Below are 27,619 nucleotides of genomic sequence, written 5' to 3' on the forward strand. Positions count from 1 at the left end.
TGATATATTTTACAGTCTCTACATGTAAATGTATATGACTATGTCATGACTGTAATAAACATATTAAATCAGTCTTTTTATATTGCTTTTGTTTTTCTGCAGCGGAAATTTGCGAATGACTGTGCGTCTCCTATTCCATTCAGATATTTTGTTTTGTAAACTTATTCAAGATAAATGAACAAGCAAGACATAGTTGATATGAATACATTTAATTTGATTTTCATTCTATTTAAGGGGAAAAAGTTGAGATAGACAGAACACATTGTAATTATCATCAGTATGCATATAATTATGTTGTGTGAGCATGTTTTCCATAGAAATGCCAGTACATAATATAGATACACACACACGCGAGGGAGGAATGATTACACGACATACAAAAACCAGTTAATAATGTCCTTACTAACACTGCGTTATGAGATTTAAACCACATCTTAAATGTACGAGATCGCAGATTGGATGTATCCCAGTATTTTACCAGTAATAAGCCCTTGCCTGTTAATAAGCCTGTGGACTCCCCTCCCTTGTTAAACAAATTAACAGAAACTGGACACATCAATATAGAGGTTAACCCTTAACTACATATGTAGTAACATCGAATCCCAGAATATCCAATACTTTGACTCATTAGGACTAGGGAGACTGAGCTTAATGAGGATAAATCACAGTACAGTAAATGTAAAAATTCATCTTGACATTTTAATTTTTATGATAAATTATTTGTTGCATTTAAATATAAAACAAGCATTAAAGCACATGTGACAAATACTAAAATTTAGAAAAAATATTATTTTTGGAAAAATTGTTTGAACATCATGAAGAGCTGGCAGATACGACATAAAAGCTAAAAGCCGGCTAAAATAAGAAAAAAGATGCAGATTTATCATAAATCCGTCTGACTGTTTGCTGTAATTATTCTTTATCATAAATGCTCACCATTTAGCTACTGTTGGTATAGAGATTTGCTCCTCTCAGGGTTATAAACATACCTAATGCTAACTGTCTGTATACAGTGAGCCCTACCTAATCCGACTATACATACAGTGAACCCTATCTAATCCGACTTCCTGTGGGAGCTTATTGGTAGATCGGGAAGGCTGTTACAGAAATATATTACAGTTGAAATATATGGGCTTGATGGATGGCTTGAAATTTTCTTTGGTAGAACTGTAGATTTGTTTTTGGACTTAATATGAAACTATTTCCATATCATCTATTACAAACTTATTCAATCCCATACTTCCTAGATTTTGATAACATCAAATACATATTTATTTTCACGAATAACAATTTCATTCTAAAACACCTACTTATAACATCCAGGAAACACTTAACATAAGATGGAAACTTTGTCAAAAGTTATATCATAACTTGTTTATTTACAAGTTTGTACACTTACTGCGCAAAATACTCTGACAGAACATTTTTTCAGAACCATTCCACTATCAGAAAAGCTACACTCAGAAATAGGAGAACACACTTAAAAGATACACAACCTGAATGGATCTGATCACAGGACTCTAATTACACTTGGTATAGACTTTCAGTTGAGCAGACATCTACAAAAAAATACTTTAATATACAAATATGTAAATTTCACCATACAAAAATCCTAACACTTCCGATTTCTTATTCTAAAGTATGGCCTATGCATTATCTAACGAAAAATGACTGTTACATACATTTATGGTCACATTCACCATACATATCCAAACACTACAGATTTCTTACATTTTGTATAGTATGGTCAATGATACACTGAATATCTACTGAAAATCACTTAGAACATGTGTTATGTTAGGGTGCTGAATGGAATTCTACTTGATCCTTTAAAACTAGATTGTCGGATAAACAAATAGAAATGTACAAAGAATTTTCCATTCCATCTTTGTTTCAATCTGACATGTAACATTTTAAGTATAAAAAATGTACATAATTTTACAAAATTTAATCTCACATATATCTAACAACAAATTCTTTGCACACGAATTTGGTTTTGAAAGAATTTATTCCTGAGCATAATAATAAAATTTGATAATAAAACTTGTTTATCCGAAATAAGGAAAATTATCTTTTAAGATCTCGATGCTCGACCTCAAGAGGTGAATTCTATTAAAGTTACGTATATTTTAATGTATCATATTACATTAAACGCAAATTTGTAATTTCACATGTTTGCTTGAAATCATTTTTGGACAAACCAGGTAATACGCTATAAGTATCAAATTTAGCAAACTTCTGGACCAAATGAAATACCACAGTCAATCAAAGCTTTTAACCATTGTAATGTTGATGGGACTATGACCTAATATAATGTTGCATAAGACTATTTCATTACAGATCATTCTGAAGCTGGACGACCAACATAATGTTTTGCAACGTGTATTCATTTGGCGGAAATTTAATTTAAAATTGATTCCTTGCATATAATAAGTGAATTTCAGTAGAACAGTTAGGCCTGGATAATGATAATCAATGTTGAATGGTGGAACACAGGGAGGCACAATGGACACCATGGCAACAGTCAGAAAAAACATGTATGGGAGTTACCTCCCTTCTCTTCATATTCAACAACACGACAGATCTATTTCTCCTACTCCAAGTTTCAGAGGACAAGGAGAACTTGTAAAATGTTTCCAATATTATCTTTGAAATAGTTTTCTCACGTTGTAATATAAAGGATATCCCCGGTAAGGTGAGAGATAGGCACACATTGTTGAGAAATTGTCTAGTGTTTGATATACATGATACATGCACATACAAATTTACAAATCCAGGGTTCATGCTCTCGTTCAGCTAATCATTTATCAGCTTAATCATGTTACCCAGGTTTCCATTTAGCAAAACTTCACATTTTTGTTATAATTAACATGTCATCCAACAAATTCTGTATTTGTACGGATAGTCTACATCATCAACACTAGGAATTCCTTTGTATTTATTGGCGAGCCTTCCACAGGGTCCGGGCCTGTCTATGCTGCAGTATTTCACCGTCTTACTAACTACTATGGGATACTAGGGTAGAATTTCTTTATGTAAGCGAGCTTTCTGGAGAATCTGGGTACGTTTACGTCGCTCTATGGCCTTGTTACTAACTGTCTGCTTTAGTGCCGGTAGATTCACAGTGTCTCTTTGGATGTACGCAATATCTGGTCTGCAAAAAAAAAAAAAAAAGAGAGTTTTTGAATACTGTGGATATCAAAACACATTCACAAACATAGAGAAAAATTAGACTCTCACAAGTGATACAAACAGTTTTATATTAATTTCCGTAGCATTTGGGTTTGCTTTTAGATTTTCTGAATGGTTTTACTTTCGCTTACGGAAAAAAAAAAAAAATCCTGAAAAGAGGAAGTTTTCTTTTAAGAACATAAGTTAAATAATAAGGTATTTGATTTTTCTGAAAAAAACTGAATGTCAGGTTTCAAAATTTACAATTTTCTATGAATTAAAGGAGACAGACTTAAATTTCTAGGACTTAATTTTGAAAAATTAGCATTTTGCCTTTTTGTTATATGTAGTATTAACTTGATGGTAGAAATGTCAACTTTTTTCCTGTTTATTTTTTATCTGGGTTAAATTCAGATAAATGATGAAAGCTTCATGCTGTTTTCAATGATTAATTTGATTTATTGGTTGGATAACTTACAATTTCCTGGAAGGGTTTTTAAGTTTCGGAAGTGCCTTTCCATCCTTGTCCTTGGCGTCATCTTCAGCAATGTAAGCCTTGGCAAGTAGGTAGGCATCAGGCGTCCATTTGTGTGAGTACAACACGTCACGCAGGTCTGACTTTAGGCGATCCAGCTGTTAAAACAACATTCAGTTTAAAATAATTAAGGCAATCAGGACTAACTCAAATTCTTATGTAATTTTAGAATATTGTCATGACTGTTATTGGTTTGATGTTTCGGAGCACAACAAACCATGCTCCTTTTTTTATGGTGGGCTTTAATATAATGATATCATCTGGTGTACATAACATAATAAACCAATGACAGACATTGTTTCCAGAATCTAAGTACTAACAGGGGTACATTCGCGTATCCGGTTGAAACTGTAAAGAAAAACGACAGGCACAAGTCTGAACCGAGGCTGACCTCAGGAAAATTTGGCACGTGTAGATTGAGGGGTCCATTAGACGTGCCTGACCGAAACTTAAATGCTGACTATTGCCAGTTTGCGTTATTTCTTTCTTAAACAATGTCAAGTCACATGTAGTTTTTAAGATACGTTATGTCATTCAGTGGAAGCCTGAAAGAAGGGCATACTATTATTGATACATTGTTTTTTATTCTCCGAAACTGCATTTTTAGCTCTGCTTATAGAACGGTCCAAGTGCGTTCGTTTATCATGGAATATTTCTGTGCCACATGTACCTATTCAACCTATCAGTACTGGTGTTATACCTCATGTGTCTGCTGCTCATTGATGGACTGTAGATGTCGAATGACAACCTCGCACTCTGTCAAGGTCGGTGGACGGTTTGGGTTGCTGAAGATGTTGAGGTTACCAGCGGCGATTTTCTCGGCCATCGGGCCCCCTCCCTGTGCTACCTGGTACTGTAGACTCTCAATCTTGGCCTGTCTGTAAGTATACATAAAGAATATTGAACTTGTTTGAACTTCACCCCGAAAATGATTTTATTAACCTTTTGAGTCTTTGCTGACTGCATTTTGTATCTTAGATAAATAAGCACATGCTGCTTTTGTCTTCCACCCAAACTGCTCTTGAAAACACTGATTGAGACATGGCCTAGTATGCTTTTTAAAATTGTATCGTAGAGGCAACTCTCCTGATATAATTACAAATAATAACAGGTGGCTGCTGCAAGGTCGTCGCCATTTTGTCCTCTTATTTGATACTTACTATTTTAAAGTTAGATGGTCACCACCTGACAACTCTTAACAAATGACTTCTAAACATTATTGTCCAAGGTGCAACAACTTGTACTGTAATAATGTGTGATAGCTGTCCCACTGCAGGCAAAACACTGGAGAATTCTATAGTAGGTTTTTGTACATAGAGTAGTCTCCCTTTAATATTGTTTTGTATGTAAAGGTAGTATGACTAGGTAAGGGTTCTTACTATTGACCAGGTAATTCAGTAAGTTTGAGCGTCAGGATTATGAATGAAGGTCCCGGGTTCGAATCCTGGTCCAGCCTATTTGCATTTTTACATTCAGAATATTAAAACTGTTGAATTTTCTTGTTTATTTAATCTTTCATAATTTTTCATAAAAGTTTCGTAAAGTATGGTTATTCTTTTCAGCAATGATTAATTTAAACTATAGCCATGCCAGGAAAATATTTTCCAATGCATATACATTAACAGTTTCTGGCTGTGGTATAGGAAACATCAATACCAGGAGATTTGTATACACGGTATTAGTACAGGCTTCATCAATACCAGGAGATTTGTATACACGGTATTAGTACAGGCTTCATCAATACCAGGAGATTTGTATACACGGTATTAGTACAGGCTTCATCAATACCAGGAGATTTGTATACACGGTATTAGTACAGGCTTCATCAATACCAGGAGATTTGTATACACGGTATTAGTACAGGCTTCATCAATACCAGGAGATTTGTATACACGGTATTAGTACAGGCTTCATCAATACCAGGAGATTTGTATACACGGTATTAGTACAGGCTTCATCAATACCAGGAGATTTGTATACACGGTATTAGTACAGGCTTCATCAATACCAGGAGATTTGTATACACGGTATTAGTACAGGCTTCATCAATACCAGGAGATTTGTATACACGGTATTAGTACAGGCTTCATCAATACCAGGAGATTTGTATACACGGTATTAGTACAGGCTTCATCAATACCAGGAGATTTGTATACACGGTATTAGACCCTTAACAAAATACTCACTGCTTTTTCTTGAGTTCCTCTTCCTGTTCCAACCTCTGTGAGAAGAAGCTATTACGGTTTTTGAGGTCACGGAGTGCGTGTTTCAGCTCCTTTATCTCCTCCTCCAGAAAGATGATCTTGAGCTCATCCAGCCGATCCTCTGTTACCATAGAAACAAAGCTATAAGCAGGCCATGACTATATGCATAATATACCGTACATTCGTTGAAAGAGGAGAACATTCTACAAATTTTGTCCATCAAATAGAACAAGATGAATGAGAAATTAAATCTTTTCTATAAATTACTGATACAAATTATAATAAATAATTTCAATCACTTTAAAACAAAAAAATAATTCAAAATTAATTTGAAAATCTACATCAACACTGAAATCGGAAGCAATTTACACACTGTTACCTAAATTCCCTGTTTCAGATTTCATAATTCAAATAAATCATTTAAATTTATTCTGAGATTCAGATTATATAAAACAATCAATTCAGATTTCACAGATCGAAAATTAATTATTTCTAAAACTTCTATCTTTGTATTGAATTGCTGATGTTTGAGCCACATATACTTGTAACTTACTTATAGGAGAAGGATTTGTACAAGCATCTAGCACCATACAAATTAATCTATTACAAATATGCATGTGATGTTTTGAAAAATAAAAAAGTGTTTTTACATCCTGGAGCTGAAAGTTCAAGTTAAAACAAGAGGCCCAAAGGGCCTGTATCGCTCACCTGGTAATGTTTGCAAAATTGAAGTTGAAATAGACAGATGTTGCCACATTCACTGTTTATACAAAATTTAGTTTCTTGGCCAAAGGATGCTCCAAACTAAATTAGGATAAAATCCTTTAATGTCATCAGTAGAAGAAGTATTTTAAAGGTTTTACCTCTATTTCCCCTATTTGATCCTGCCCCTCTGCCCCCAGGGGGTTTATACACAATTGAGTCCCCTTGGCCTAAGGATGCTCCAAACAAAATTTAGTCAAAATCTACTTGGCCGTTCAGGGCTAGTAGCGTTTTAAAGGAAAAGTTGACGGACGGTGCGTTATGGCATAAGCTCACCATGGTCCTTCAGACCCGGTGAGCTTAAAAGGGGATACTTTATTGCCAACATACACAGACCAAACTCCCATTTCTCAAAAAAACAAAACAAAAAAAACACAACATTTTTACTAGCAGTTTGTTGTCATTTCAACTGCATTTATTCCTAATTACTCTGTATTGTACTAAATCAATTTCAAAATCTTTTTTTTACTTAATTGGAAAAGGCACTAAAAAGACAATAAAAAGTTGTTAATTATTTTTACAACATCACAAAAATAAGCCAAAAAATGTATGCAGGTAAGAAATTAACAAAAAGAAATCTCAGGAGAACAATTCCTGTAAATTAATTTGAGAAATTGAAGTTCAGAGGAGGGATTGGAGAAGAAACAACATCAAACTCTGTAAAGATCAAATAGTTGTGATGAATGTCGACTGAAAACTGAGCACGCTGTATTAGGGTGAATAATGGAGATTTGTGTTGGTCAGTTAGAACGAAACTTCTTATAATATTTGAAAATCAGACAGTTAATTCATGGGACACTCAAAAATCCCCACTAATATTTCCTGGTATGAATTTTGTAAGTAGTCACTCAAAAGACACATATACTTATGATTAATGTGACAAAAAAGGACATGCATTAGGTTCAATATATAGTGAGATCGAGTAGAAAAAAGTATTTGACTTAAGTTTGTATGTCAATCATATCAAGTATAAATAAAGCTGGACAGATATTATCGGAAATAATCATCCGCAAAATACTGGTGAATGCATGAACAAGTGTAAATGAGGTTCGTCGTGATTGCTGGACGAGGACTCAAACTCTCCACACTTTACCTGCTTGTAACCGTTTCTTGGTCTCTTCCACTGGATCAGTGTACAATAATATCTCAGACCACAGCAATAACCATTCACAAATTTCATCATTATATGTTTTTTACACTCGCATTTAAATGAACGATTTTAAATATTTTTTTTTTTTTAATTTACAACTTTTTTCCTTAAATGATGATTTTGAATGCTTCAACAATCATATTAATAATAAATTCTTATATGTATGAAAACTTGGCAGATAGAAATTGTTTCAAAAGTTGCCAAGAAGCTAACCATGCTTTAAAATACTTGATTCTTGACTTATAGTTGCAAAAAGGCTTTGTTAGCTTAACAAATCCTAATAAGCTTGTTTTTCAACGGTTATCATCTAATTGTTGCAAAATGTCTCAACATGTCATATCTGCAAGTAATTACCAAACATTTTATCTCCCTACTATCAGCACTTTAAATATAAGGCAGTTGAATTTGGATTAGAACTTAATTGTAACTCAATAGTCTCTTAACTAGTAGAAGTTTCCCAATTTAAATTGTAACTTTAAATTTTAAAAGCCTATTTTAAATATCAAATTTAAGTTTTAGAGTTTTCATTCAGCTAAAAATTATGGCAGCTATATTTTCAATGTTCTTGGTATTGATAAAAAAATTGAGAGGTATATCCATTTTGTGTGATTTTTTTTTTTTTTTTTTATATTAATTAACAGGTAAGAAATCATAAAACTGTTTACCACAGTTTCATAGATATTTTGCTTTCTTCATTTTTTTCTATTTTTTTCCCCCTTATCCCTAACTCCCACATATTTTCTATCAATTTTAAGCCTTTGGGAGTGAAACGTTTGTAAAAAATTTGACCCAACGTCTGGTCTGGGTGTGTTCTGACCTTGATCAGACTGTGGTTGTGCAACTGTGAAAAATAGCAATGAGGGCTTACCACGGGAACGGCCGGCGGAGCTACTTAATTCTAGAGTTTGAGAGATGAGAGAATTGGAGGAATATTCTGAAAAGAAAACATGCCATGGGTTTATATTAGTGCAAAGGTTTATAAAGTCAATGTCGGGATGAGGAGGGGCTGACGTGAGTGTGTGTAGAAGAGGAAACTGTCTAATCTGACAACCTGTGGGTTCCAACAGATCAGTTGCATTAGGTAGGTCAGCAGAATAGACAGATTTTATTTTGGTAGGAGGTTTTTTATAAGATCTTATTTAACAGGATGTCAGAACACTCAGGGGTCAGATTAGATAGGTTGTCAGAATTCAAGTGGGTCAGATCAGACAGGTTTTACAGCAGTTCATGTATTTGTTTACCTAGTTTTTGTAGTGAAGTGGTGTAATGTGATGCAATATGCCAAATTACAGGGTGTAAAGTTAAATTTCTCTTCAAATGGAAAGCTGTATTATAGAGCATTAAAAAATAAAATTAAAAAAATATTGATCTTTCCCTTTCATCAGATACATTAAATAACTAGGGAATGACTGTGAAATTGATGACAGATTAAGACAAATAATTTATCTGATGGTTATACATTATTTCACAAAAACTTATCTAGAATAAAATGCCAAACTTAAAGGAATGGGATCTGACAAAAAATCACAAAATCATGGTGGGTAGGTACAGCCTTGGACATTGTTTCTATGAGACGACTGGATCAGTGACGTGCTGTGTGTGGTTTTTGTTTGCTCCTGTACAAGGTAATTTCTTTATCTCAAAAATGATTAAATTAGTAATAAAGGGTTGTACTGTTTTGGTTTTGATGGAATTATAATGCTTAATTTTCATGGAAAAAAATCCTTTTTTTATTTTTTGAGGATGTTTGTGCCAGAACTACCTATGTTCACCTGATAAAAGTGTGCTGAAGGGAAGGGTTTGAGTAGAGGGTATATAGCTCTGGGATGTGTTCATAATACGTAAACAATTTACTGACGTTACTTTCATGAATAAGATCAAATCAAGTAAAGTTGATGAAAAAGATATACAAGTTTTCCAATTTCTAATTATTATTATTTATATTTTTTCATTTTCTAGGGGTTTTTTTGTTTGTAAATTTCCTGGTGTTTTTTTTTCAATTTTCTTTGTGGTTTTTTTTTTAGTGTTTTTTTTTTTCATTTCCTTTGGAAATTTTTTGTTCAGATTAAAGAAGTCCTCTAACCTCTTTTTGAAAATTGTTTCATAATTCATAATACATGTAACAGTAACATAGGTCAGAAAGAGCTACCGGTACATTAAAAGTTATTCTTAGACAATAAATTGTTTATGTGTCTTGGTTTTGAGAAACTTTTTACAGAGTGCATAATAAGAAATGAAATAGAGAAATATATAAAAGTTTTGTGCTGTACATATATTTGGGTATTGGAAATTCAACAACAACAAAGCTTATTAAAAAGATTAAAACAAATAGTTGAAATGAAAATTAACACAACATAGAAACACAAACATGCTTGAATAAGGAGTAAGTTTTGAAATCAAAATTAAAATTTGAGTGAAATATTGAATTAAAGAATATTATAAGTTTTAATCAAGCAATTGATAAATGGTGATTGTAAATTAACTCATTCACCCCCTGAAATTTCATAATGAACTATTCCAGCCTTTGAATTGGAAGAGTTCAAATTTGTCTTCAGGGGTGAGTGAGTTAAGCATTGACCATTAAACTGTTTACCACAACCCAACATTGTAGACAGATAACTTGCTATTTCAATATTGTCCAGAAATCTTGAAGTTCTATTTTAAAGGGTTAATGGTGGCAGTGCTCTTTTCTTCAATGAAGCAAATTATTCATAAACACCTTTTTTGTAGATTTTTGATGGTCAATGTTGTTAAAATTCATATCACATTAATTAACTGCTTGAAGATTTAGATTTAAAATTAGGCAATTAATTAATCTATCTTTAACAACATCATACGTCAAGTTCATGCCTTAGTCATGCACATGCAAAACTTTAATCCAAATATTAACCAAACAATACAGACAGAACAGCTTTGATGGAAATGAGATTTGTCTGTCTATACCCAATACCCATGATTCCCTTTGCAACTTGATAGGAAAGAAATCAATGCAAGACGAAAATTTTAATGCTTATATTATCATCAGTAAGATGTAAATCAAATGTGAAACTGTACAGGATAAAATTATGCTCTCTATTAGAATGGAGAAATAGGGCAAACGACACCGATCTATTTGTATAAATCCTCACAAACATCCTGTTTGAAAAAATTCCTAGAAATAGGCTTTGTAACACAAGTATATCTTCACAACCGTCCTGTTTAAGAAACTTTATATAAAGACTCTCGTAAATGGTGTGTTTTTTTAGATTGCAATGCTACAAGTAGAAGCAAAGAGCACTCCTCGCAAAAATGGTTTCACACATAAGATCATAACTGAATTTATAGGGTCAACTTCAATGTTAAATTTGAATTACTGTTGTGAAAAATAAAATAAGAAAAATGGAATAAATGGTCAATCATTCTGATTGATATGAAATGAAAATAGAAAAGAGATGATGAAATATATCATAAAGATAAAGAGGTGATGAAGTATATATCATAAAGATAAATTGTAAAATCATAATTCAGAGAGCAACAGTGGAAACAAAAAGAAAAGTCTCAGAACCATAATTTGCCTGAACAAAGCCAAAGGGGTCTCATCAATGTTGAGGAAAAAAGCAATCAAAGAGGTAATGGGGTCAGAGATTCTACACTATATGCAAACGATAGTTCTTATCTTTATCAATGGAGTTGAATAGAACTGTAGGATGGGTTGAAAGCTAGATATAGGATTATCACAGCAGAATATTTAAGTAAAGCACACCAAAGGAATTTATATACTGCATAAACAAGGGTAACTCTTTGGAGGATCTAGAGATTCTCTCCGGCAATAGGAGTCTCCCGTACGAGATATTGATGACGTTTTGAACTAGACCACCAGAATATCGGTCAAACGACAGAGCAGACACAAACACATACATCCTGAAAATGTCGTGAAAATGACAGGAAAATGGTGTATACTTGGTAAAAGTTAACCCTTTCACCCCTATGTAACTTTAGTGGACTCTACCATGCGTTGATATGGATGAGTCCATTACGGTTTACAGTGGTGAAAGGGTTAACTTGAAAGATATACGGAAACAGAAAAGAAGAGATATTCCAAAATGGCTGCCTATGTTACCTTTCTCGAGAGCACGAGAATTGCCTTCGTTCCTGGAGCGTTCTTTAGAACTTTCATGCTGACTGTTGGCAGTTTGTTTTTCCTGATGCTGTTTCTGGGACATCACAATTTTAAAATGCAAATCTGAAAAAAAATAAAGCATAATATAATATATACATGTAACAGATAATTAAAAAAAAAGAAACCTGTCTTTTGAATTATTTGATTTCCATGATTTAGGTTTTTTGGAAACACCATAGTTTAGAATATAAATCTGAAAAAAAGAGGCCCAGAGGGCCTATATTGCTCACCTGAATATGTTTAAAATAATTGGTATGAAGTAGGTGCTGTAAGTACATATGAAATTTCAGAAAGATCCATCCAGTACTTGAGATATAGCGAGAACAAACTTCAAATAGAGCCCCACCCCTATGCAACCTAGGGGGGTCATACCCACCAATTATACAAAATTGAGTCCCCTTGGTCCAATGATGCTCCAGACTAAATAAGGATAAAATCCTATAATCCTGATGGTCGAAGAAGGATTTTAAAGGTTTTACCTCTATTTCTCCAATTGAGACCCGCCCTTCTGCCCCCTGGGAGGCCACACCCACTGCTTATATACAGTTGTTTCCCCTTCACCCAAGGCTGCTTCATACCAAATTTGGACAAAATCCTGTCATTCCTACAGAAGAAGAAGGATTTTGAAGAATTTGCTATGTTTCCCCTATTGGGTCCCTCCCTTCTGCCTACAGAGGGGCCACACTCGCTGTTTATACGAAATTGAGTCCTTTTTGCCTAAGGATGTTCCAGACTTAATTAGGAAAATATCCCTTAATCCCTATGGTAGAAGTGGGATTATAAAGGTTTTACCTATATTTCCCTTATTGGGCCCCCCCCCCTCAGGTCCCAAAGGGGCCACACCCACCGTTTATACAAAATTGGTTCCCCTTTACCCAAGGATGCTTCATACCAAATATGGACCAAATCTTTTCATTCCTACAGAAGAATAATAATTTTAAAGAATAATTTGCTATGTTTCCCCTATTGGGCCCCGCCTTTCAGGCCCCTAGGTGGCCAGACCCACGGTTTATATAAATACGAAATTGGTTCCCCTTTACCCAAGGATGCTTCTGACCAATTATGGACCAAATCCTTTCATTCCTACAGAAGAAGAAGGATTTTAAAGAATAATTTGCTATATTTCCCCTATTGGGCCCTGCCCCTCAGGCACCTCGGTGCCAGATCCACGGTTTATACAAAATTGGTTTCCCTTCACCCAAGGATGCCTCAGACCAAATATAGAACTAATCCTTTCATTCCTACAGAAGAAGAAGGATTTTTAAGAATTTGCTATATTTAACCTATTGGGCCCCGCCCCTCAGCCCCACGGTTTAAACAAAATTGGTTCCCCTTTTCCCAAGGATGCTTCAGACCAAATATGGAACAAATCCTTTCATTCCTACAGAATAAGAAGGATTTTAAAGAATTTGCTATATTTCCCCTATAGGGCCCCGCCCCTCAGCCCCTAGGGGGGCCAGACCCATCATATACACAAAATTTGTTCCCCTTCCCCTAAAAAAGGCTTCCGACCAAATTTGTTCAAAATCTGCTCAGTCGTTCATGACTAGTAGCGTTTTAAAGGAAAAGTTGACGGACGGACGGACAACAGACACTGTGATATGGTATAAGCTCACCATGGTCCTTCGGACCAGGTGAGCTAAAAAGTAACCAGTATGGAATCATAACTGATTACACTGTTAACATTACACATGTTATGATTATATTTTGTGCTATGACAATGTAATATCCATTTTATTTATGACCTCACTCCCCTCTGAAGACACATTTGAACTCTTACAATCTCAAAGGTTGGAATAGTTGATTATGAAATCAGGGGTGAATGAGTGAATTTGACTCAAATAACAAATCAACATAAAGGTACCGTTCGTTTCGGTTTATAGTGTTTAAAATTGTGTTAAAAGCTAAGGTCATTCCAGGATGTGTGCCTAAGCAAGTGTCTAATGTATGCAATGTGTGCTGGAGGTGGTATGTTGATGTAGTTGCTTCTATTTGATAGCGCAGATCTGATGCCGACTTTATGGTGCTATCTCACTGATGTACCACACTGAGGTGACCCAGCACTGTACTCCATCTGGTCACATTATACAGTAATGACAACAGGTAAACAAGTAGTTGTGTTTACCCTAAATGCTGATTACCAGCTAAGGTCATTTATGGATGTGCCTCCATGTGTGTAATGTATGCATGTGCACTGGAGGCAGAATGTTGGTGTGGTTGCCTCTTTGCGATAGCGCAGATCTGTTGCTGACTTCAAGAGTGCTACCTCACTGAGATACCATGCCAACTGTACCCAGCACAGTATTCCACCCAATCACATTATACTAACTTGGGTTAACCAATTGTTGTGATAACTCTAAACGCTGAACGTTAAGCAGCGTGGAATAACTACCATGGTACTACAGATAAAGACATTGGCATGTATTGATGCGACTTGGAATGGAACCTTCAACACTAATTAGGGCCATTGGTACATGTATATATTTTCCCACCACATCTGTTGTTATGACCTTGACCTGTAGAACAAATGAATCTAAATATAGCTAAGGTACTTTACCCTTTCACCCCTATGTAACTTAAGTAGACTCTACCATGCATTGATCTGGATGAGTCCATTATGGTCTACAGTGGTGAAAGGGTTAAGCAACATCATTTCCCACAACACCTGATTGGTCTCTGACCCTGACCGATAAAACAAACACAAAATATTCACCACAAAATGTCACGCTCGAGTGGTTCAATACGATAACAAGTGTGATACTGTCTACAGGAAGTGTTTATGATGTAAACAATGGGTTACGCACCGTTTGCTTATTACATTAAATATTTACAATGTAGAGATAACTACCTGAGAACTACAGTGAACTGATATGAATCTATGTTTTTCGTACATCCTGAAATAATTGGTGAATTGATGCATCAGTGACTGTGAACATTTTCAAACACAGAGGTACCACATTTGTTATAATATAATTCCGATTAAGTTTCTTTCCCTATATGATCGTCTACAAAAACCCCATGATATAATAAAACTATCCATTAATGGTCAAAAATGTATTAGTGAAAATCATTAACGGGGACAACTCCAATTGAAAACGTCCAAAGAAACACTTGTTAGCACATTTATCATATAAATATTTACACATGTGTAATAAAACCTACTGCGATTGATCAAAACTGTGCGGAACATATTCCTACGCCACTACCTGTTCTAATTTAAAATTGACATATAGGTAACTTCAGACCAAATTTGGTAACTAGAAGACAGGACATTTTAACATCTTTTAAACGGTTCTTAAGATATTGTTATTTGAAATTTGAAATTTTAATTTTAAAGCTTTTAACCCACACTGACCTTTGACTCCGGCTAGCACTTAGAGTTGACCTTGGACCTCATTACTGTTATACAGAGAATGATTCACACAGCTGGTCTACATAACATACCCAAGTATCATGACTCTAGACCAAATGGTTCATAAGATATTGTTGTTTGAAGTTTTTAACATATTTGACCCCTGTGACCTTGAAATTAGGTCAAGGTAATTTTAATGAGGAAGTTTTATAGCACTCCATCCCAGGTAACTACTGGCCAAAATCATGACCCTTGGCTTTATGGAACTTGAGAAGAAGATTGATTGTTACAGCTTTAAACCAATGTTGACCTTTGACCCCTGACTAGCACTTAAAGTTGACCTTTGACCTCATTACTGTAATTAAGAAAAAGATTCATACTGCTGGTCTACAATGCATACCCAAGTATCATGATTCTAGTCTGAATGGTTCTTCGGATATTGTTATTGTTCTCTGTGACCTTGATATCAGGACCAAACTGTCAGCTTTAATTATGCTTTTCTTAAGAATTCCTTTATATACGTTAATATGATTTACATTTCAAAAGAAGAATTGACCAGACAATGTGAAATAGTCAACAGCGTATTGATGGTGGTGACCGATCCAACACTGCACATGCAAACTTGCCTAAAAACTTTAACTAAGTCCAAGTAAACTGTTTTCGCCCCACAGATATGAAAATATGGTTTAGCACATTGCTTGCACTCCATATAAATGCCTCAACCTTATAATAGACAACAGCGTATTGAGTGTGATGATCTAAAACTGTCTGGAAAAAACTTGCCCAAAAACTTAAACCCCAGTGAAGTAGGACGCAGGCACCGAATAGACGAGCTAATTACTAAGAAAATGTTTATGAAGACAGGAAATATATTGTGAAATAAGACATTTTTGTGGGGCCCAAATTTTTGTGGTTTCCCAAAAAAACACCATTAAGTGGGTTCATGCATACAGAGAATAGCTTTATATCAAACTTGTAACTATTTTGCGTGGACCTATGAATTCTTGGAAGAAGAGTACTCACGAAATCAATGAAGTTAAAAACTCAACAAATATTACTGATTTCACAGTATACTATAGTAAGTTAGGAAGGCAAACATAAAGCTGTTCATGTATATGGGAGATATCATCTGAGACTTGTTACCTACCAGTAGTGGTAGCCGAGGTGAAAAAGTTAATTAAACATAGTCAGGTAAGGATGTCTATTTCCATCACTTTCATCCTCAGGTAGAATCCAGGTAAGCTCGTTTGTGATCAAGTATTGATGAGGTTTCCAGTCCCCTGACATATTTTATGGATATAGCAAATTGGATCATACATCAAACAAGCTTGCCTAGTTAATAACGACACCACAGAGTCAGGCTATTAATCGTCCAATCTTTCACTTAATTCCCAACCCAAGCTATTAACATCTTCCTTCATTACTTCAAACAGAATCAACAAAAGGGAAATGTACATTTCTTCACCATACTTCAATAATTTCACCAAAAACAATCTTGTATACATGTATATGTGTAATTTCAAAAAGGTCATATTCCACATCAGTTGGTAGTTCTTGGAATATTTAAAGAGATGTAAATTAAAAAGAGAAAAAAATAATTAATTTGAATAATTCAGATACCATGGAAATATCCATGGTAGGAGCATTGTGTTTCTTGGCAATTGATTAAATTTGACAAGATTTGTGTAAAGGTAAGATTAGTAAAAGAGGCAGGGGGGAGTGAGAAGGAGGGGGAGAAGTAGGATGAAGAGGAAGATGAAAAGGAGCAGGAGGTATGGCAAGAAGTCGGAGAACTTGTATACCTGACCAGGAGATTTGAAAATCTTGGTAATGAAATTAATATTCCTAATTTTTTTAGCTCTGTCTCTCTTATCCCAAGGATGCTAAATTATAGTAAATCTAGATATCTGGTTGATATAATTATTGGTATAGATTTGCATTTGGTAATTGCAGTTGGGATCTCAACCATTTCCGGGTTATGACCCTAGGATTGAGCCAACAGGCATGTGAGCCAAGTCCTAGAGCAAATTCATGCCTGCTTGTCTTCATATCCAGCAAGAACTAATTCCCAGAGGCCAGGTAGTATACACAGAGCTCCAGGATTAAGCAAAAAATATGTGTGTTTAAGGTATCCCGACCTACCCTAGATTTTACTGCCGACCCTAGATATTTGATCACCTTCTTGTATCTATGATTAATTTATTAGCCAGACAAAGTTCACATCCACTCATTAAAATGTACTTTCTTCCGGTTCTGGGAGTCTGACCTTATTCTTGACAAAGTAATAGCCATTATAATGTGTGGAAATGCATTGTAAAATTTGAAATAAAGCATAATATTAATTCACAAATAATTCAACATTAAAATAAAATTATTTGCCTACTGACCTACCCTATTTTTTCAGGCCTGTTACTTGAAACAAACATATATTTTGTTTGGCCTGACTGTATATAGTTAATGAGTAGGAATCTCGATTGTTTCCAGTTGCTATGATGCTAGGGGTTGTGCCAGACTGTAGGCCAATCTTGATTGTTTCCAGTTGCTATGATGCTAGGGTTTGTGCGAGACTGTAGGCCAATCTCGATTGTTTCCAGTTGCTATGATGCTAGGGGTTGTGTGAGACTGTAGGCCAATCTTGATTGTTTCCAGTTGCTATGATGCTAGGGGTTGTGCGAGACTGTAGGCCAATCTCAATTGTTTCCAGTTGCTATGATGCTAGGGGGTGTGCCAGACTGTAGGCCAATCTTGATTGGTTCCAGTTGCTATGATGCTAGGGGTTGTGTGAGACTGTCGGCCAATCTTGATTGTTTCCAGTTCCTATGATGCTAGGGGTTGTGCCAGACTGTAGGCCAATCTCGATTGTTTCCAGTTGCTATGATGCTAGAGGTTGTGCCAGACTGTAGGCCAACCCTGATAGCATGATTATATGTTTGTATTTTTATGCCCTTAATGGCATTCGGTTATGGGACAGGAATCTTTACCATTTCCGTTTTATGACCCAATGCTTTTTACCTTAAATGACCCCAGTGACCTTGAAGGTATGTACATGTAGGTATAGATCTTTTATCTATCTTTATGCCCTTAATTGCATATGGTTATGAGACAGGAATATTTACCGTTTCCCTTTTAAGACCCAATGCTTTTTATCTTAATTGACCCCTGTGACCTTGAAGGTATGTACATGCAGGTATGTATCTTTTATCTATAGCAATATCCATCCCAGGCACCTACTGGCCAATTACCCTGATGCTGGATTATCAGCTTTGTAAAAGAAGCCGTTCAAAGGAAAATTTGACAGAGCGATGGATGATGGATGCTGCCTTTTAAGATAAACTGAAAGGCGCTTTATGCCAGGTGATCTTATAAAGTAAGAACTAAATGTGCTATGTATTTATAAATACCTTTATTCTCCTTCTTGAGAATCTCAATCTCATCATGGAGTGACTTGAGGATTTCTTGGTGCTGTTGACGAAGAAATAAGATGCTCCTCTCGAGGTGGTGTATCCTCTGAGAGGGGTTTAGTTCAGATATGTCAACATCACGCTCCTCCTCTTCTCCTTCTTTCCGTCCCTCAGGACCCCCTGTCACTTTGTCCTTGACAAAAGGTTTAGGGTAGCGGCCCCGATCCAGAGTGTTTATTCGTGACCACTGGGGAAGTGTGCTTAGGGGCGGCAGCTGGTTCATGGTTGTTAGGTCGGAAATTTTCTCCTGTACGACTCCCTGCTTGATCATGTTGCCAGCCGTGGCATCGCCCGGGAGTGGCTGACCTGGGGGTAGCGGCTCCGTACTCCTGTTTGTTATGGTGGCACCCAATGAGTTGCCACTTTTCTTGGCTGAAAGTTGTCAGCACTGTGGCTCACTAGCAAAAATTATGAAATATCAAAATTAAACAATGGCACATGCAGAAATTTATACAATGGACATGAATTATAATTTTAGGAGGAACAGTTCAGTTTTCACAAAGAATATACATTAAAATATTTTCAAACGTCAGGGGCCTGTTGTTGAAAGCCCGATTACTACATATGACAAGTTATTTTTTGAAATATTTTGAATGAAATTAAACTGGTATATAGACACAAAAAAATACAAAAGTTTGTAAATTTTCAGATTTTTTTCAAAAACAGCATTTTGAGAATTTCTGTTAATGACTTGTTCAGCTAAAACTAAGGTTCATTTGAAAATTTAAACATGCTAAAACCTAGGTTCACCTGACATGTAACACATTAGGTTCACTCGGTACAGTTATTGTATAGAGGACAAATTCACTTACAGGTAAGTTACTAATAACACTATACAGCTTGTAGCCAGTACACCTATCAGGTACTATCAATTACCCTTTTGTAATAATAATCCACCTGTTCAATCGTTACAGAGAAAAGTATTATCACACACCTTTACCCATAAATCATTGCACATGTATTATAGTTACCTACAGACCGCTGAATCAAATAACCAATATTAGGGCCTTGCTGCTGAAAGCCTTGTCAGCTTAATGATAATTTTATTCAAATTTTTCATCTAGTATATTTCATAAATATTAAAGTTTGTTATTAGATATGCATGTAAAGATATATTATGATTGTCCAAAGACAAGAAATATAAAAAAAAATATTAGGTAATTTGTCAGATATTTCTAAAAAATTATGTTAATGATTTATAAGCTCATCAGACTTTGACTGGATCTAGTTGTAGAATGTAGACCTGACATTTGGATACTGAACACTTAGTCTTTATTACGTTTGTCACTAAGGCTGGATATAAAAACATGTTTGTTACTTGGTAAAATAATAAAAGTAAAGCAGGAAGAGTATGACTATATCAGGAGTATGATATTAATTCAAACAGTGACATTATTTCTTAGAGTATGACATTATTTCCAAGAATATGACATTACATCCAGGAGTTCTCAAGTATACAAGAGTATGACATTATATCCAAGAGTATGACATTATATCCAGGAGTTTGACATTATATCCAGGAGTATGACATTATATCCAGGAGTATGACATTATATCCAGGAGTTTGACATTATATCCAGGAATATGACATTATATCCAGGAGTATGACATTATATCCAGGAGTATGACATTATATGCAACAGTATAACATTATATCAAATAGTATGACATTATATCAAAGAGTATGACATTATATCAAAGAGTATGACATTATATCAAAGAGTATGACATATAGAATATGACATTATATACAAGAGTATAACATTATATACAAGAGTATAACACTATATCAAACACAAGGTTATTGAAGACACCGTTTTTTTTAAATACCTAATAATTACCCTATTTATACGATAAAACCCTTTCATCCCTTTTGGTTTGAGATGGAGCACAGCACAAGTTGGAAGATTTTTATAATGCCAAACAAAAGACTTGTAGATTTACTCCAAAGGGGAGTGGATTTTTTTTCTCTTTTAGAACTACCCTGTCATATGTATACAATGTTGATATAACATCAATGAATTGTTGCAGTGATTTCATATTAGTATTACTGGGGAATCCCCTTGTCTCATCATCTTACTTCATACGACTGTGGTAGTTTAAATTAGCTAGATAGTCATCTCTAACATTAGTACAAAGATACAGTAAGCTTAGTTAATGTACCCAGGGTTCTAGCACAAAATGTTTAGGTTTAAAGTAGCAGGACCCTGTTTAAAGAATATCTATCCAAAACTTTTAAGGAAATTATCATCCAAATGCCTAATTAACTTCAGTTATCCTACTGAAAATCTTACGAGCAATTAATTATAAGGCATTGGCCAGGGCACAAAACTTTTTTTGGTTTGGCTTGGTATATAAGTTAAACACTGTTGATTAAGCTGTTTAAAATGAAACTTTGTCAGATGTCAATTAGATATCTTATACCCATTTAGCTGTGATTAGTTCCAAAATATATTGATTTTTTAATATCCTGTATGCACGCATCAATACAATGACAAGGTCTGTATGTTAGCATCATACCAATATGTATAATATAACTACATGTACATGTACTTTATCTATTTCATTTCAGAAAGATTAAATGTTCCTTTTTAGCAACTAATTCAGTCTAACTGATCAGCATCATTAATTATTGTAATGTTTTTAACAAAGTTACAAAACCATTTGTGTCTGTAACCACAGTATGTTTTTATTTGTCAAAATAAATAATCTGATAAAGTCATAGTCAGAATCATGGCATGGTCCATGCTTAATAAACTTCAGAGAACAAATTACCAATGGAAAAACCCAGATCAAGGAATCAAGGGTGCTGAAAAAAACACAACCATTTCAAATTAGGTTAAAATAGTTTTCTCTGACAAATGGAATATCTTGTTTTCAACCCTTCAAAAGATTATCCCTATGAAATTATTTAAACTCACAGCATTACAACATTGCTAACTTCACTACTTTGGCATAAAAGTTATACATGTATAGCCTACTGAAGCCGATATGGGCCACAGAGAAAAGAAATGTCATAATAATGACTTAAGCTATGTCATAATAACAACTTAGCTATGTCGTAATAATGACTTACTATCTCGTAGTAAGGACTTAGTTATGTCGTAATAACGATTTACTATCTCATAATAACCATAGTAAATCGTTATTACGACATAACAGAGTCGTTATTACGACATAGGCATGTCGTTATTGCGAGATAGTAATTAAGTTGGTATTACGACATAGGCATGACGTCATAACGACATACTCAGTGCTCATAAGGGTGAGACGATTATTAGGGACATTACAGTACTAAACATCTTATGCATGTAAGAGTAGAAAATGTCTCCTGCAAGGGACATCACTGTATTTTGGTCAAAAACTTATTTAACTTCATACAACAAAGTCAAGATTTATGTATACATTAACTTCAAAGTAATATTATACTCTGTTTAAAACTGACTTACAAAAATGAAATACTCATAATTTATGGTTTGAGTTTTGGATATAGAAAAATATTGAATTAGATCAACACAAAATTTTTAGCCCTACATAAAGTGAATCACAAGCTTATAAGGTCATATCATATATAATACAAGCACTTAGTCGTTGTATGGTTTTTTTGCGAGTACTTGCCAATATTCGTCCGTGAAAAGTTTAATGCAGATTTATATAGATCTGTCAGTTTGGTCGCAGGTATTAAACAGGATAAATATATTGACACAGGTAAAGTATTTACCTTTAACAAATAATCATATATCTAAGACTTTGTTGTAAGTCTGTATTCATGGTGACAAAATGGGCCATTTAATATGTGTGTAATAATTCTAATGTCGGAAATGGTACATGTGTATTAGTACTATTGAGACGAATTCAATCGATGCATTGATTTGGCAAATAAAAGAAATATGTTCCGTTTTTTAATTTTGAAAACTGGTATAGGCTGAATGTGGGCAAAAGTATTTCCTCAGATTTTTTGTGAAGTGTTTTCTGTAATGATTTATAATAAATTGGTGTAAAATGATGTTATCTTTAATTTCGTGTGTTATCATTATTTCATTTGCAAAAACATAATTTTGTTAAGAAGAATATAATATCTATGGCCAGCCAGCCCTCTCTGATGATACGTTAGCTATAGACTTGGCTGATATCTGTCTCTAGCTGACAGAGTGACCATCTAGGTTAACTTTATCAAAATGACCAAAGGTTAAGATAATAATCTCTAAATAGTGTTACACCCATAATCAATGGCCACTGTAAACACTATATCAATGAACAACAAGTTCATTGCTTGTTGCATCGAAAATAACCCATATTGACCATAGCATATTTCTGTGGCCATTTTATTGTACAGAAACCAGTGTACTAGCAAATTACGTCATGGTTACAATGGAGGGACCCAACATCTATTTAATAGTAGCTGACTGACAATTAAAATCAATGTTTCCCTTTAAAGTACAGACAATTAAAATTTGACTAATCAATTGAAGAAATGACCATCAGATCAAGCTAGCATCTGTTGCTGAGGTATATAATCAGCATTTTTTATCCGATAATTATGCTTCGGCCCAAGTTAAGGTATAGGGTATGTCAGATACCTAGGCTCCATGTTTTTCATTTCAACAACAAGCTGTACAAAGCTGATGTCATATTATCTTATTCTGCCAATTCAACATGGATGTGGAAATGATTAGAAATACATGCATGTATGCTTAATCAAAAAGTTAAGTTACCTAAAGGCCACTTTTTTACATCTTTTTTACATTTGCAATACGCGTCATGACCGTGAAGGCTTTTGGAAGAGTTTTATATATATATATATATATATGCAAAACTGGTTTATCAGGGCAAATAAAACAATCTCTCTCTGTCTCGGTTCCACTACACTGTATGATTATTGGTGATTGACCCAGATTGTTGGACACATTTTTGGCTAAACATCATTATTGAAACATTTCTTTATCTCTATATATAGAAATGTACAATACCCGAGACAGAAATACATATTTCCTACAGCTGTACAATCTCCGCGGTTATTCTTGTGTGTCTTTAATCCAACAACATGTCAAACAGCGATTTCAACAAAAGTGGTCATGCGGTTTAATCTCATTTTGGATTTAAAGGCTTTTCAAACCAGAAGTATAAGCATGTACTTGTTATAAGTTTATTTACACAGTTAACTCCAATAGATTAACTCACAGATAAAATGTTTTCTACTGAGAAAGGTGCAATGTACATCACATACAAGTATATTCATCATTTCAACTAAGGTCATAAATTTGCAGTAATTCTATTCTAGTGATACAGAGTACAAATATTTTACTTTGAATTTATAAAAGATGTGAACCCACTTACGCCTTCCCCACCAAGTATATCCATGCAATATTTCAACTAAGGTGAAATATCTGTTGCATTTTTGCAGTAATATAGAGTGGTATAGAGTACAAGTAACAATATTTCACTTTAAATTTATAAAAGATGTGAACCCCCTTCCGGCCTTCCCCACAATATTTTCTGCAACTAATATTTAGGGCCATATTAATCAGCACTCTGACTTAAAATCTATCTTTTTTCATAACACGAGAAAAATGAATTTTGTCTTCCTCACTCAGCGATACTTGCTACTGCACATCATAGAATAGCTAGGTTTGAACAGAATTGTGTTGCATACCTGCATTGCCATTATAAATAAAATATTAAAAAGATGAATTTCATTCTTTAAATGTTTAAATGGTCATTTGTGTATGCAAACAACCTTGAATTAAGAAAAAACTGATAGCACATCAATTTTGGTGTCCGTTACATAAGGAGAGATTCCCTTTGGTCGTGTTCTATCCATGAGCATACACAATGTAATTCATCTGAGTCTAGATCTGCAGAGTGTTAATGTACTGTTCACTCGCTTTTCATTCAAACTTGATGAGCAAACGGGGAACAGGTTCTTTATCAGAAAACCGAACAGGTAGCAAAAAAACACCAATATATATATAGTTATGTACCCAATAACCTTTGTAAAGTACTAGTTTTATCCAAACTAATGAAACCTTATCTTTGGAAGATAGTAGTTCCCATTTAACCTTATTGGTATTACATACATTTAGCATTCCTGTCCATAGACATTTATCCAAGCAGAATATTTGACTGACAATGAGTCAATTTCCTTCTCTCTTTGAATTTTTAATTAAGTGCCTAAACATTTTAACAAATGAAGAAAATGAAACTGAAGCTCTTGAGTTTGAGTTTGAGCTTAAGTTAATTTACAATGTTAATGAACATCACACAATGGGAGACTATAACTTTGAGGTCAGCTTGATGATATTTAATATCAGACAGATAACCTAAAAGTGTTGGTGATTGGGGACAGAATTAACCTTATGCACCTTTAACCCTTTCACCACTGTAAACCATATTGGACTCATCCAGATCAATGTATGGTAGAGTCTACTAAAGTTATCTAGGGGTGAAAGGGTTAACACACAGTAGACAGTTGTTGATAGTGTTTTTTTATTGATTTCATCTCTTCTTATTTTTTTATGAAAGTCCCACAGGGTATGGTTTTCTTTTCAGAAATGATTTATCATAACCTTGCTGAGAAAAAAATAATCTGTTTCCAATGACTGGTTACAGTTTTTTACAGTGGTATAGGGGACATTGATTTACATGATAATTAAGAATGTAGGTGCAAAGACAGCAACCTTATCATATAAAAATTCTGAGCTCATAAATTACATGTACTAAAGATTAATCCTAGCTCCATGACACCTTGAGCCAATTGCATGATGTATTTAACCCCCTTAAAGTGTCAGTAGCCTTCTATTCTTTAAGGTTTTCCCCCTTTTGTGTTGTCTGAGCACTGTGTTATCTTACAAACTTATTGGATTCTGATATACTAATACATTTCACAATTAGTACATGGTATTCCCAATGCAGGAGGGAGACAGAGGTATGCCCCCTTTGAAATGAAAAAATAATAAGAGAAAGGAAAAGAATAAAAACCATACCAGAGAAATGGAATGACAAAGCCTAAACTATTTCATTTATCTGAACAGTTGTGACACGTTTATGAGAATCATAAATATAAAAAACATGAAGTAACATTTAAGGATATAATAATATACCCATAAACAAAATGTGCCCCCTCCCCTTAACAAAACGTCATGCAATTTATTGTTCTTGATTCTAGTTCTGATACATGTGTGTACCAAGAACTTACCGTGCTAGTTATAGCTACATTTTTGTATGTTATATTTCAAAGTACAGATAACATACTTGTAACTAAGATTTGGTCCAGCATAAGGATGGAAAGCTAAACTAAAAAGATTGAATTTTGAACCGAAAAAAAGATCTGTTGATAAAACTAGTACAATAGAGTATATTGTTCATTCCTTTGATTTAGTAATGGTTTGATCTCCTTTTGTTTTAAATAATCAAATTGTTGAATTCAACTGTTTCTGTTTGCTTATTAGTGCATCAAAAGCTAAATATTTGTTGAAAATATTTAGTATTATGCATAATATGTGTTTCAACTCAATCTGATCGCAAATTTGTTAAACATTTCCATGAAAAAGTAAAAGAGCAGAGCTAGGCTGGTAACAGGAATGTACACACAACAGGAAACAAAGTGCCAACTATATATATATGATTGACAATCATAGAAGCATAAAAGTGTATATTCCTCTTTTAATGTAAATATCCTGCCATGTAATTCATAATTAGTCTGGTGACATGGATATATATGCTGATGCTTTTCCTTAGCGGTAGGTTCTTTTTCATTGGTTGCAACATCCATGTAACTACTGATTACTAAACATTACAAGACAGCATAGGAAACTTAACGATTATTTGATTTAATAATACAGCTGCTTATGACTGAATGAAAATTATTAAAAAATAATGTAAATGGAATATAACACTGCTTATCAATTCCTATATTATAGGTTTGTCAAAGAAAACATGATCTTGTCTCTGCACTGGTAAATTTATACCATGTTATCTTATCTTGTATACATACATGTACATGTATGCATGTGTCTTATTTTTTTAAACTTTAGGATATATACATGTATACAATACAGTGTCTCATTAAATATTTAATAATAGTGTTACATGCCAAGATCTACTTCACACTCTGATACATAAAGTACTAGAGTCCACATTTTTCAATTATGCAAACAATAACAAAAGCTAATCTGATGGGCTACAAATATTCTGCCACTGGCGCTGGTAAACATTTATTTCTGCCCAAACCAAATCTGATACTGTGTAAGTATTTACAAAGGTGCTTGCATATAATAGTTTCCGTCATTAAGACGATGTAATTACAGTTCTTAAAATGTTGGTATATGTATGTGAGTATATATATACTGAAAGCAGAAAATATATATACTTACCAAATATTCAACATTGTGAAGTCAAATCCAACAATAATTTCACGTTTACATTTTCCTTATTCCATTATACAGATTTGATATCCGATTTCGTGCCAATCATCTAGAAGAAACAACAGAAAATCCAATATATCAGTGTTTTCCCTAGCACATTGTCCTCTCGTCAGTTTACCTACTGTGGCATGTCACCTATTTGATATGCAAATTTTATCCACGCCGTCTCTATTGGACACACCTGATCCAGAAAAGTAATTTCCGGTTTCAAAATTTATTGTCAATTTTCTTATGTAGAGTAGGACTTTTCCAATAACTGGAAATTGAACTATGGGGATTAAAAAGATATTCTGATATGAACGTACTTGTGTTTGAGTGCCAAGATTGCATTTGTTACGTGATCAAACTCGAGAGGGTCTTCGTTGCTACCCAGTGGCAGCCATTTTTCAACAAGTACCAAAG

General features: G+C 34.3%; 1 protein-coding gene across 3 annotated transcripts; it reads right to left on the reverse strand.

The window, feature by feature from the left end:
• Nucleotides 1–193: 193 nt before the first annotated feature.
• Nucleotides 194–27,619, reverse strand: LOC110461334 (coiled-coil domain-containing protein 74A-like). Of its 3 annotated transcripts, XM_021514768.1 has the most exons (9): nucleotides 27,523–27,619; nucleotides 27,167–27,266; nucleotides 18,735–19,192; nucleotides 11,922–12,044; nucleotides 8,691–8,756; nucleotides 5,893–6,031; nucleotides 4,407–4,584; nucleotides 3,650–3,804; nucleotides 194–3,154 (listed from the first exon to the last, which is right to left on the reverse strand). In XM_021514768.1, the coding sequence occupies exons 3-9, from the start codon at nucleotides 19,063–19,065 to the stop codon at nucleotides 3,016–3,018; spliced, it is 1,131 nt and encodes a 376-aa protein (XP_021370443.1). In that variant the 5' UTR covers nucleotides 19,066–19,192; nucleotides 27,167–27,266; nucleotides 27,523–27,619; the 3' UTR covers nucleotides 194–3,015. The 3 variants fall into 3 exon arrangements, with proteins under 3 accessions (XP_021370443.1, XP_021370442.1, XP_021370444.1); XM_021514767.1 differs by lacking the exon at nucleotides 27,523–27,619 and having other exon boundaries at nucleotides 27,167–27,442; XM_021514769.1 differs by lacking the exons at nucleotides 8,691–8,756; nucleotides 27,523–27,619 and having other exon boundaries at nucleotides 27,167–27,439.

Source organism: Mizuhopecten yessoensis, unplaced genomic scaffold, assembly GCF_002113885.1.
Source record: "Mizuhopecten yessoensis strain PY_sf001 unplaced genomic scaffold, ASM211388v2 scaffold10603, whole genome shotgun sequence".
Classification (NCBI taxonomy): domain Eukaryota; kingdom Metazoa; phylum Mollusca; class Bivalvia; order Pectinida; family Pectinidae; genus Mizuhopecten; species Mizuhopecten yessoensis.

What these genes read in the sequence shown, in the direction of transcription:
- LOC110461334 (XM_021514768.1), bottom strand. Translation starts at nt 19,065, where the DNA reads ATGATCAAGCAGGGAGTCGTACAGGAGAAAATTTCCGACCTAACAACC. An exon ending in CTCCGCCGGCCGTTCCCGTG is followed by an intron (nt 6,032 to 8,690) that starts GTAAGCCCTCAT and finishes CTATGGTAACAG; the next exon opens with AGGATCGGCTGGATGAGCTC. An exon ending in ATGAGCAGCAGACACATGAG is followed by an intron (nt 3,805 to 4,406) that starts GTATAACACCAG and finishes TTGTTTTAACAG; the next exon opens with CTGGATCGCCTAAAGTCAGA.